General features: G+C 50.7%; 1 protein-coding gene across 1 annotated transcript in view; it reads right to left on the bottom strand.

Moving 5' to 3' along the window:
• Positions 1–12,203, bottom strand: part of CCDC33 (coiled-coil domain containing 33) — a 100,858-nt gene that overhangs the window by 44,661 nt on the left and 43,994 nt on the right. The window contains exons 8-10 of the mRNA XM_010375992.2: positions 11,401–11,530; positions 10,693–10,826; positions 9,641–9,712 (exon numbers count right to left, since the gene is read on the bottom strand). Coding sequence (XP_010374294.2) covers positions 9,641–9,712; positions 10,693–10,826; positions 11,401–11,530 — 336 coding nt within the window. The remainder of the gene's footprint in view (positions 1–9,640; positions 9,713–10,692; positions 10,827–11,400; positions 11,531–12,203) is intronic.

The raw sequence follows: 12,203 nt of genomic DNA, 5'->3' as shown, positions 1-12,203 counted from the left end.
CTTATCTCTTCAGCTGTAGGCGAAGCTCAGACAACAGGCCCCTCCAAGAGGGCTTGCTGCCTCCCCTGCATATAGCGAGCCTCATTTATGGCGTCCTGCGTGCTCTTGCAGCTGCAGTGGTTTGAAGCTCTGAGTCTATCTCCCAGCCAAGAAGGACCCCAGTGTTAATCCTTGGTGGGACCATGATTCATTTGCCAGAAAGTGGTGTTAGAGGGTTAATCCCAAAGCAAGTTGTGAGGCCAGGAGAGCTGAGCCACTGATAAGAATCTTTAAAAATTCTGTTGAGGATTTTAGTATGGAAGTCCTGCCTGTGGCTCAGTGGTTTGACTGTGAGCTCACTCTTGCTACCCTGAAACCTGGCTTTCTGAATTTAATTTTTTCCCTTGGGTTCCCCTATTCTCATGCAGAAAGACTTTTCCAACACAGTTGAGATCACATCCTACTGCTGCTCCAAGACCTTTCTTAGTTTCCTGCCAGTTTATGACAAAGCCCTCACCCTGCACCCTAACACCCAGGTCTTCTACAATCTAGACTTCATCTAGCTTTCTAGTCTCACTGCCCATTACAGTTCCCATATGTCATGTGCTCCAGACACTGTCATGCCTCCATGTCTTTGCATGTGGGGGTCCCTTTGCCTGAAGCACCATTGCTTTGCCAATTTCCAACCCACTATTTGGAACAGAGCTCAAACCATGCCTTTCTGTGACACTTCCCCTGACCTCTGTATACTCAGTGCACCAATCTCAACCAGGACCCTTAGTAAGATGGGTGGTAGTGATCCTTTGGGGAGCTTTACTGCTCGGCACAGGTTAGAAATCTAATAAATGGTTTTGGGAGGCCAAGGCAGGCAGATCATGAGGTCAGGAGCTTGAGACCCACCTGGCCAACATGGTGAAACCCCATCTCTACTAAAAATACAAAAATTAGCTGGGCATGGTGGCGGGCACCTGTAATCCCAGCTACTGGGGAGACTAAGGCAGGAAAATCGTTTGAACCCAGGAGGCGGAGGTTGCAATGAGCCAAGATCATGCTATTGTGCTCCAGCCTGGGCGACAGGCCGAGACTCTGTCTAAAAAAAAAGAAATCTAATAAATGGTTACTGAATGAATGACCTTGGCTGGGCCAGTGATACATCTTGGCTGAAGGGACTGAAGAGAGGTCTATGCTAAGGTGGTTGGGCTTTGAGAAGGGGGGAATCCCAAGACCAACTCCCATTTTCTGAGAAGTTTTGTCTAGAAGCTTCTGCCATCTCTCTCTCTATTCCTTCCCTCCCCCTTCTTCAATCTACCAATTATGCACTGGGCTCACAGGGAGAGCAGAGCAAGGGAAGGGAGTGTCCAATGTCCAGTTTCCTCAGTCATCTCTACATTCTGACTTAATACACTCCATCTGCAGCCGGGAGTTGTAGGCTCACATTCTCAAGGCAACACTGGGTCCTGTGGTTGGTGAGGCATTTTAAAAAATAATTGAGACAGGGTCTCACTCTGTTGCCCAGGCTGGAGTGTAGTGGCACCATCATAGCTCACTGCAGCCTAAACCTCCCAGGTTCAAGCAATCCTCCTGCCTCAGTGCCCCCAAGTAGCTAGGGCTACAGATGCACAACACCATGCCTGGTTAATTTTTGTGTTTTTAGTAGAGATGGGGTTTTGCCATGTTGCCCAGGCTGGTCTCAAACTCCTGAGCTCAAGTAATCTGCCCATCTTGGCCTCCCAAAGTGTTGGGATTATGGGTGTGAACCACTACGCCCAGCCTGATGAGGCATTTGAGATGAGCTAAAGCAGGTCTTCTGAATGACTAGCAATTGGAAGCAGTATGCCTCTCGGTCCAGCCCTTCCCACTCTGGCTTGTGACCTCCTAGGCTCCACAGCCTCCAACTCAGGGCAGGGTACATTGAGGACTTTAGCAAATCTGGCTTCTGGAGAGATGATTGTCTGTCACTTTTCCCATTTCTTTATTCTCGGAAAATTGCAGCGAGACCAAATGTGGTGCTGGCGATGTTTATCTTCAGCACTTGACAAGGCCTCCTGATGTCCTTATGGATGCGAAGCTGGTGGAGCAGCTGTCATGAGGGGCGGGTGCTGAGTGATGGGTTCACAGGGCTCTACCATCTCCCCTCCCCCAGGAGCCCTGTCCTCATCCCTGATGAGTTCAGCACGTTTGTCAGAAACCTGGGTGAACGACACTAAGAGATCCTTTATCTAGTATCTGCAGGACACTATGCTAGGCATCTGCACATGCTCCCTCATTCAATCTTCACTATGTTCCTGGCTGGTAGGGATTACAATCCCCCCCGCTTTTTTTTTTTTTTTTTTTTGAGACGGAGTCTCGCACTGCTGCCCAGGCTGGAGTGCTGTGGCCTGATCTCAGCTCACTGCAAGCTCCGCCTCCCGGGTTCACGCCATTCTCCTGCCTCAGCCTCCCGAGTAGCTGGGACTACAGGCGACCGCCACCTCGCCCGGCTAGTTTTTTGTACTTTTTAGTAGAGACGGGGTTTCACCGTGTTAGCCAGGATGGTCTCGATCTCCTGACCTTGTGATCCGCCCGTCTCGGCCTCCCAAAGTGCTGGGATTACAGGCTTGAGCCACCGCGCCCGGCCTACAATCCCCTTTTATGGATGAGAACAGTGAAACTCAGGATGGCTAAGATCAAATGGAAGATCCAGATTCAAGCCCAGGTCTACAGGATTACAAGGTGGACACTGCAACACTTCAAGCGTCCTGGCCACCTCCACGGATGATCTGGAGCTTGGGGTTGGGGGTACAGATCGGACTGTGTGTTGCATGATAAAATCAGGGTCCAGAATGGTCTCAAGCTTAGAAGATGGGCTGAGATGAAAAAGGTGAAACACCACAGGGGAGAAACCCTGTCTAAGTTCAATATAGAACAGCAGGGAGGCAAGATGCAGACATGTTGCCTACTGATGTGCCAGAGTGAGACTCTGGCTCTAAACGGACTCTAACTGCTTTGATAAATGCTAAAATAGAACCAGAGCTAGGCTTCAGCTGCACCAAAGGGGAGAATGTATTCAGAGAGACGGCATGATGGTCCTACTCTACCTCTAATGCTGATTGGGCCCCACAGTTTTGGGGGATACTTTAAGAGGAGTGTTGTCAAGAGGAGACAACCAGCAGGACAATAATCAGAAACCAAGTGCTACAAAGAGGAAGAGGAAGGAGAGTGGATTCAGGCTGGAGATGCCATAAATAGTTTGCAAGTGTCAGCAGGGCTGACATGGTCACAGGCTCTGACTTCTCTGGAGCTGGCCTCTGGGAGGAAAAGGCAGGGCCAGAGGGAAGAAACTGAAGAGAGACAGAAGACAGAAGGAAGTTTAGAAAGGAGCTAGTAGAGGATGGAGAGGCCTTTCTGGGTGGTAATGAGCTCTCTGTCATGGGAAATGACAAAGTAGAGTCTGTCAAACTCTCTGTGTCTGTTCTGGAGGGACCGTTCAGCTCCTTCTCTGAAGTGGGAAGCATGGGAGTTGCAAGATCACCAAGGGAGGCCAATATTGTCCCCAAGGCAGGGAGCACTATGGGGGGATTCAGGCATTCTGGAAAGCAGGTAGGAGCCTCCCTCATGGCAGCATAGGAGTAGAGGTGGGATGGCCAGCCCCGCTCCCACACTGAGAGTCCGTGACCTGGGGGCCAGGTTGGCCTTGTGAAAGCACAGACTCTCATGTCTCTCCCGCCCCATTCTAAGCTTCCTTTGATTTGTTTGTTTTTTGAGACAGAGTCTCGCTCTGTTTCCCAGGCTGGAGTGCAGTGGCACAATCTCGGCTCACTGCAACCTCCGCCTCCTACTAGCTGGGATTACAGGCTCCTGCCACTACACCCGGCTAATTTTTGTATTTTTAGTAGAGACGGGGTTTCTCCATGTTGGCCAGGCTGGTCTCGAACTCCTGACCTCAGGTGATCTGCCCACCTCAGCCTCCCAAAGTGCGGGGATTACAGGTGTACAGATTTTAATCTCTCCAGAGCCATGGCACCCAGCTCTAAGCTTCCTTTGGATGGGATGGGAAGAGCTCTACACTGGACCTAGAGCCTGAGCAGGTGAGGGAAAGGGCACCTGTGGGCAAGGGGTGGATCTGTCTCCTCTGCCTCCTGCCAACTGACCTGAGGCAATGAGAGGACAAGAGGGCAGAGGCTTTGGGTGTGGGAGGGAGGGCAGTGAGGGATGGTGTGAGATGGTGGCAGGGAAAGGGTCTCTTTCTCTGGATCCACCCTTATGGTAGTGTTTTCAGAGATGGAGTCTTGTGGGTGGGAACAGCCTTCAGAAGGCAGAACCAGTGGAGGAGACAGCTGTACTGTTCTGGGCACTGGCCCATTCAGGCCGCTGTGCTTGGGGAAGAAATGGAGGGAGGTTTGTGTTGTGGTTTCTCTAAGGACTAGCCCAGGAGTGTCATGTGTGGATTACAAAAAGATCTATAAAAATTTTTCAAAAGTCAGCATGATGCTGCCTGTCCCCTGCCCTCTCCTCTGTATTTGCTAAGTGGCCACTCATCCTCACTCTGGGCTGGTCTCTAGAGAGATCTTTGTAACTACTCTGAAAAGAGGCCACCAGAGCAGCATCAAAGACTTGCCCCACTCCCTCCCTGTGAGGGGAAGAGGGAGGGGGAAGGTCAGATGGGACCATGGCAGCTGCCCCTGCCCTCAGTGGTGGCAGCAGGTGCCACTGCCACCTCTCCTCAAATGCACCCTCTCTATACTCCCAGGAAGCCAGGGGGTTTCAAGTCCTCCCAGCATCTCTCGGGGCTGTGGGCTGAGGAGGGTGTGGCCACCCATCTGAGACGCCCTACTTCTGCCTGGTGCCCCATCTGGGCAAGGCGATGGATCCCAAATCTTAAACCCAAGAGGAGAAATGTTGCTGTATACCAGGATGACAGTATGAATTTGCCCCACCTCATGGGGAGGTGCATTTCCAGGCAGAGAGGCAGGAACCGATGCAATGAGCACCTACTGCGTGCATCCCAGGTTCCAATCCACATGGTCAGCCCAGAAAACCTGGTCAGTGTGGGCCTCACTTCAAAGAGGCTGGCTGCAAGCTGGAGGGCACCCAGGATGCTGCGGGATCTTGAAACCAGTTCATTAAGAGAGCCAAGCTGCTTTGCCTGGGGAAGTGTAGATTCCCCGGGGACCACATCACACTCTTCAAAGAGAAGAGGCCGAGATCAGAGGGGGAATGGAGGAGACCAAAGGTTTATGTGTGTGTGTATCTGGAGTAGCCACAAGCTCATGGAGTTTTTTTTTTTTTTTTTTTTTTTCTAGACAAAGTCTTGCTCTGTTGTCCAGGCTGGAGTGCAGTGGCACGATCTTGGCTCACTGCAACCTCTACCTCCCAGGTTCAAGTTACTATCCTGCCTCAGCCTCCCAAGTAGCTGGGATTACAGGCGCCCACCACCACAGCTAATTTTTGTATTTTTAGTAGAGACAGGGTTTCATGATGTCGGCCAGGCTGGTCTTGAATTCCTGACTTAGTGATCCACCCGCCTCAGCCTCCTAAAGTGTTGGGATTACAGGCGTGAGCCACTGCACCCAGCCAAACTCATGGATTTTTAGAGCCTAATGGACCTCAAAGGCCAGCCCCCACTGAATGTGCAATAAAGGGAAGTTTACTGTGTGTATGTTTTTGTATATGAGTGTACATGTTTTTCTAGTTTTTGTGTGATCTGTGTGTGTTCATATACTCACCTACACACACAAACCATCTTAAGGCAGATCACTTTAAGCAGCAAATGACTAGAGAAGTCCCACCAGAGGGTAAAAAATGAACCCATCACCAACCAACCACCTTCAAGTGCAATATTCCAAACCAGAGACTACCACCTCTTGCCGTTCACTGAGACTGCAGGCTTTGTTATCTTGTCTGCCCTCAAAAGTGTTGGTTGACTACGGGATCTATGTAGGAGGCTTGCTGGGGTTGCCCTGCAGCCTCAGGGGCAAAGCCAGGAGCTTGGGGCAGAGGGAGGGCCCCAGGAGGCAGGTTGAGCTCAATGTAGGGTGGCCATTTCTATCACTCAGCCATGGGAAGGCGTGTTTCTGGAGGTAGTGAGCTCTCCATCACGGCAGTGCAGGAGGAGAGGCTGGGATGACCACTTGCTGCCAAGGAGATTGCCGTCCAGGGTGGGCTGTTGAGAGAGACATCTTCTGTCTCTGCCTATTTGCAAATTTCACCATGCTGGTTCTGAGAGCCCTGAGAATGGGTGATGTGGGAGTGGTGGGTGTGGGGAAGCTGTGTTCACCAAAATGTCCAATTATCCAGGACAGCCTGTGCCTGAAACTCCTGGACATGGAGGCTCATAGGGGAAGCCCTATGTCCTCGGACTGGGGCTGGGCCCAAATAGGGCACGCACATTCACTTCTCCTGAAGCATCTCCGCTCTGTGACAGCACTGATCATGCCTGACTACATGCAAAGAGCTGCCCCTAGGATGGAATTGTTGACCATGTGAACAAGGGGCCTGAGAGGCCCGCTATCACAAGCCTCGGCAGCTAGAGCATCCACAGGACTCTAAGACCTCCAGGTGTCAGGTGGTGTCTTCTGGACCCATTATGCAATATTTGATTTAAAGGGTGGAAGAGTTGATGGCCCCAGCCCTGCCGCTGCCTTCCCAAAGTCTAGGATGCAGAGATGAATACCAGGTACCTTCCATGATGAAGTTGCAGGCAACACTTTAGGTGCAACAATAAGGGGGCAGGAACCTGATCTCTGTTATAGCAGCTTAGCTCATAACCATACTCAGCTACCACGAGGAGTCCAAATATCCCCTTCAAGGACTCCGTATCATGTGACCTTGTTTGAATTTCCCAGACCCCTTATCATTAGCTGATATCTGCTTATGAACTATTTGTTTATTGTCTGTTCCATACTCCCTGCTAAGAACGCAAGCTTTACGAAGACAAGGCCTTATTGGTTTTTTTCTTCTTCTTCAATGTAATATTCCTAAAATCCAGAACAGTAATTGCTCATAGTGGGTGCTTCATAAATGTTTGCAGTTGCATAGAGAACAATGATGGTATTGCAGTGAAGGTGGTAGTGAGGGGTGGAGAAGGGGATGGGGCTCTTTAGACTTAGCTGCAATGCTATCTGACCTGTTCATGAATTCTCAACACTTTTCTGTCATTCCTTAGGGAGAAGGATGCCAAAAGGGCTCAGACACTAGAGAGCCATGTCCAAGCCCAATGAAGGTGTGAGCTCAAAGCAGAATGAGGTCCATGGCTGCCAACCCCTCGTTCTCCCCATTTCAATCTACAATGGCAGCCAAAATTCTACTTCTTGCCTTGCATAGTTCCTGACATGCAGTGACTCCTCATCAAATATACATGGAATAAAAGAATGAATGAATGGGTGCTGTGGCTGCAAGGACTTCACGGTGAATTTAATTTAACCACATTAGCACTTTATACTCAGGCTCCTAAACTGGTCTTTAAGATTCTAGAATCAAAGGGAGTCAGTTATTGGCCAATTCTCGGATAGTTTACCAAGAAATATTTCCACTACAAAGAGATTTAGCTTCTGTGTGTGCCACTACAGGTGTGAAAACGCCTGTGTGTCAGTTTGCCTGTATGTGAGAGCATGTACATATGCATTAAGTGTGTATGTCCTTCTTGCCAAGGTATGTGCGCACACATCTGTGTCTGTGACTGTGTGTAGATATTCACACATGATTAATGACAGAGTATATGTAGAGTGTGCGTGTGTGTGTGTGTGTGTGTGTGCATTCTTGGCTGTAGAATCTGAATTTCTGCTAGTACTATTTTCCTGGTACACACCCAATCCTGATCCTCTTTCTTTTCCTTTCTTCTCAGAAATCCATTACTAAAAGGTTTTTTACCCGCCTCCAGGGGGAGGGGGTTGGGGGAAGGAGACGCTAAAATCACAAGGCCCAGATCAAAACACTCAGCAGCTAAATGAATTCGGCAGCATTTTCCCGCATGACTTGGAGGGATAATTTAGTGAGGCCGCCAGCTGGAAGGAAAGGGATTAATTCTGCACTTAGCACAGCTCCGGTGAATAATTCATTACTGGAGACCTTTGTGCCCAGCCCCTGGGCAATTGGGAAACTGTTCTGCCCACCTGCCTGTTGCCTGCCTGGGCCCACTAGTCAGTCCCCTGACAAGGGGCACCTGACGCTCCTTTTAGTCCCAGGATACACATGCCCAGTGGAAGGGGCAGGAGGCTGAGGGAGGTGGGGAGGGGCTGGCAGTGGCCAGTGGCCACAGGCAGACTCTATACCTTGGGAAGAGGCCCCAGAGGTTTGGGCTCCAAACTGGGAAGTTTGTGACCTTTTTCTCCAAGATTCTGCTGCCTCTTTCTTGGGGTTTGTTGCTTCTACCCTTGAGAGGGCAATCCTGAATACCTATAGCAGAGAGTGCCAGTGGGGGTCTCAGGCCCCCTCCAGAGGCCTTGTAAAAGCACTTTCAGGCTGGTACCAGCCCAGATATACTCCTCATACTCCACACCATAGGATTGCCTGTGTTCTTCATGAGTGAGGTCACAGAGCCAAGTACTACCCCAGAGCTGGTGGATATTTTTCCTGCGTGGGAAGAAGGCAGGAGTGGGTTGGTGCGGACATTAGTCCCTGCAAACACTTTCTGGGTTCATGGTCCTGAACTACCCACATCCCAGCACCACTGAAAGGGGGAAAGTCCAGCGGGGGCCTGGCACGTGCACTGCAGCCAAGTGAGCAGGGTCTAAGCTGGGCTGAGACCAGGTGTAGCTAGCTAGAGGGATTGAGGCTCATCCAGCAGGCAGGGCTCAGCCCTGGGTGTCTTCACATTTGGACCAACCCAGCTGTGGTAGACAGAATTCCAAAAACAGGCCTCCAAGATTTTACACCCTCATTCTTGGAACCCGTGAATATGATGACTGATGATGCTGGGACGATGTTTGTTACACGGCACTGTTGACTTTAAGATAGGCAGATGATTCGAGTGGCCTGAACTTGTCATACCAGCCCCTCTAAAAGCACTTCTAAAAGTTTTCTGTGGCTGCTGACAGAAGAGAAAGTCAGAGTTTTGAGGTGTGACGGGGACTGGACATGCCTGCTGGCTTAAGATGAACGGGGCCATTGTGAGGGGGCATGTGGGCATCCTTCAGGAGCTGAGAGCCGCCCTGGCTGACAGCCTGCGAGGAGACCGGGATGTGAGTCCGCCACTGCGGGGAACTGGATTGTGGTGGCTACCTGAATGGACTTGGAAGCAGATTCCTCCCCAGCACCTCCAGAAAGGAATGCGACCCTGCCAACATCTTGATTCCAGCCACCCTGTGTCACAGGACCTACCTATAGAAGTGTCAGCTAATAAATGGGCATGATTTTAAGCTGCTAAGTTGGTTATAAAGCAATAGAAAACTGATATCCTAGCTCACCCTCGCAGAACCTTGATCCCAGTGAGCCAGACTTGACTTGGGCTTGGTCAGAGGCTGACTCCCAGGTCTGGGTGGCCCTCTGCTCACAGCTCTCCTCTTCCTAATCTCAGCTTTCTATCTGTTTTTCTGGAGTCTCAAATTACCCTTAGATGCTTCCATCCAAAGTAGTAGTCCCATTCCCCCGGAAGTCCCTGAACAAAGCCAGCAATTGTGAAGGAAGTTGGATCTCACTAACATGTGCCTGCTGGCCCTGACCCTCCCCTGGCCCACAGCCTTACCTCGGAAGAAAGCAGCTGGAAGGAGAGATCCACTGTGGGGGCCTCACCATTGATAGTTTTCAGGGCGGTGTCCTGGGGAGGAGAAGGGAGCACTCAGACCACGCTGGCCAGGGCAGCTTCCGCCTCTGTCCCACCTACTGTTCTGGAGTTCTCTGGAAGGTGTCACCTGGGGGCTGTACCTAGGAGGGTGGGAGGGAGGTGGGAGCTGGCCTCCTGCTTCTGCCCCTGCAAACCACCTCCACACCACCCCTTCTAAACGCCTCTAGAGACCTGTCTGGCACCACTCGGCTCATCTGACAGAGAGATTCTCATTTGTTGAAGTCTATTATGTCAGGATAGCCAGAAGTATTTTAGGGGAAACGGTGGCATAGAAATAGAGAACAATGGTAACAATATTATTCATTCTTGTTGAGAACTTATTCTAAGTGCTTTCCATGGGTTTTCTCATGAAATCTCACAGCAACCCCATGAAAAAAGTGCTATTGCTGTGTACTCATTTTACAGGCAAGGAAACTGAGGCATTGACACTTTAAGCAGTTTTCCCATGGTCATGTTAGCTGGTATGTGGTGGAACCAGAATTTGAACCCAGACAGTCTGGTTCTAGAGCCTGAGTTCTGAACTCTCTTGTTACACACAGAAATTGTGTACTTGGCATGCTGCTCCTGCTGTACAGACGAGGACTCTCGTGGTTAAGTTATGTGCCTGAATTTCCACAGTGAGGATGGGGCCAAGACAGGATTTGAATCTGGGTCTGGCTGGCTGAAAGCCTGAGCACTTGTACTGTCTCACGGGGTCTCCCTGTACTTGTCTCCCAAGTTGCTCAGGGGCAATTTCTCTGGCTTGGTTCGTCATAGTCCCAGAGGCAAGACTGGCTTCTGGGGTTTCAGGGAGCTCCTCACTCCTAGACTGGGTGGCTTCCCTGGTGGGTGCCTTGACAGAAGCTTCTGGAGAAGCCAAATTCTCCTATGGAGGTGTGGTGAGGTGGGGCAGGGTGAGGAAGGGTGGGGCCAGGTGGGCATGCCAGAGGCCCAGTTCAGGGCAGGGGGCTCACCATGATGGGGAGCTGCTCCACGTGAAGCCCATCCAAGCCTTTCCCCGTCAGCATCTTCTGGTACAAACAGCTCTTTAGCGGCAACACAGAGATGCCCAGGGGCTGGTCGAGGGTCCACGGCTGGCTGCCTTTCACTGTGGGGGAGGGATCACTGGGGCTCCTGCCAAAGCCCCCACTTCGGCCCCATGCTTTAATACCTGACATCCAGTCCTCCTGTCTCCCACCGCCTGCTTTCCTGCCTCCTGGCCTTTCCCTGTACATACATCTTCTTCTCATCTTTAGGGCTTTGTGAATTCAAAGCTAACTCTAAACATACTCTGTGTGTCTGGGAATTTATATACATCAACCTAGTCTCTGCCCTTTGGGGGCTTCAATCCCACCGTGCAGAAGACTGTGGATCAGCTAGTTTCTGAAGCCCATCTCCCTCTCCCCTCTCTGTGAGTTCTGAGGGCTCCAGCCCTACCCCATCACTGATGGGTGCAATAAAACAAAGCTTGAGGCTAAGACCTAGTATGGCTCAGGCCCACATGTCCTGGCCTGTGGACAAGGAATGCAGCCAGCTCTCCTCTGCCTGCACTAGGAAGCTGCCTGGGCACCTGGGAACCATCCATCCCTGTGGGAGGCAGAGGTGGGATGGTCTGAACACCCTTTCATAATACAAATCTCCTGAGGCATGGCTGCCCTGGTGAGGCACCAGGGGTCACGTACTTGAAGTTGAGGAATAGTACTCCAGCACCAGGGCTGTGTCTTCTGAGAAGTTGGTAGCTCCATCTCGGGCTTGGAAGAGGAAGGACTGATTCCATAGGGGCTGCTCTGGGGGTCCCCCAGGCTTGGACAGCTGGAGGGAGAAGGTAGGAGCAGGTGGTGGGGGCCACAGCTTCTCACAAATCAAGGCATACTCAGATATTTGGTTGTGTGTATCTATATTTGTCACAAATGTTTCTCCCAGTTATAAAAGTAAGCTGACTGGGCGTGGTGGCACATGCCTGTAATCCCAGCACTTTGGGAGGCCTAGGCAAGTGGATCACTTGAGGTCAGGAGTTCAAGACCAGCCTGGCCAACATGGCAAAACCCGTCTCTGCTAAAAATACAGAAATTAGCCAGGTGTGGTGGGGGACTCCTGTAATCCCAGCTACCCAGGAGGCTGAGGCAGGAGAACTGCTTGAACCCGGAGGGGTGGGGGTTGCAGTGAGTGGAGATTGTGCCACCGCACTCCAGCCTGGGTGACAGAGGGAAACTCTGTCCCTAAATAAATAAATAAATAAATAACTGCAACACACATGTAATAAATACATTTAGGAAAATGCAGAAACATAGGAAGAAGCAAAACACCTCCCGTGCTCCTATGATAAACACGGTTCATAAAACTGTGCTTCTTCCTAGATTTTTTCTGTGTATACTTTATGTATAATTGCCATTCTAGCATCCAGACTTTTTCATTTACCAGTAAAACCTAAGCATATCCAAAGTCACAGAAAACTCGTTACCCATGACTTTAGTAACTTCAGGAT

Source organism: Rhinopithecus roxellana, chromosome 5 (assembly GCF_007565055.1).
Source record: "Rhinopithecus roxellana isolate Shanxi Qingling chromosome 5, ASM756505v1, whole genome shotgun sequence".
NCBI classification, from domain to species: Eukaryota; Metazoa; Chordata; class Mammalia; order Primates; family Cercopithecidae; genus Rhinopithecus; species Rhinopithecus roxellana.
This window is presented reverse-complemented; position numbering and strand designations above follow the sequence as displayed.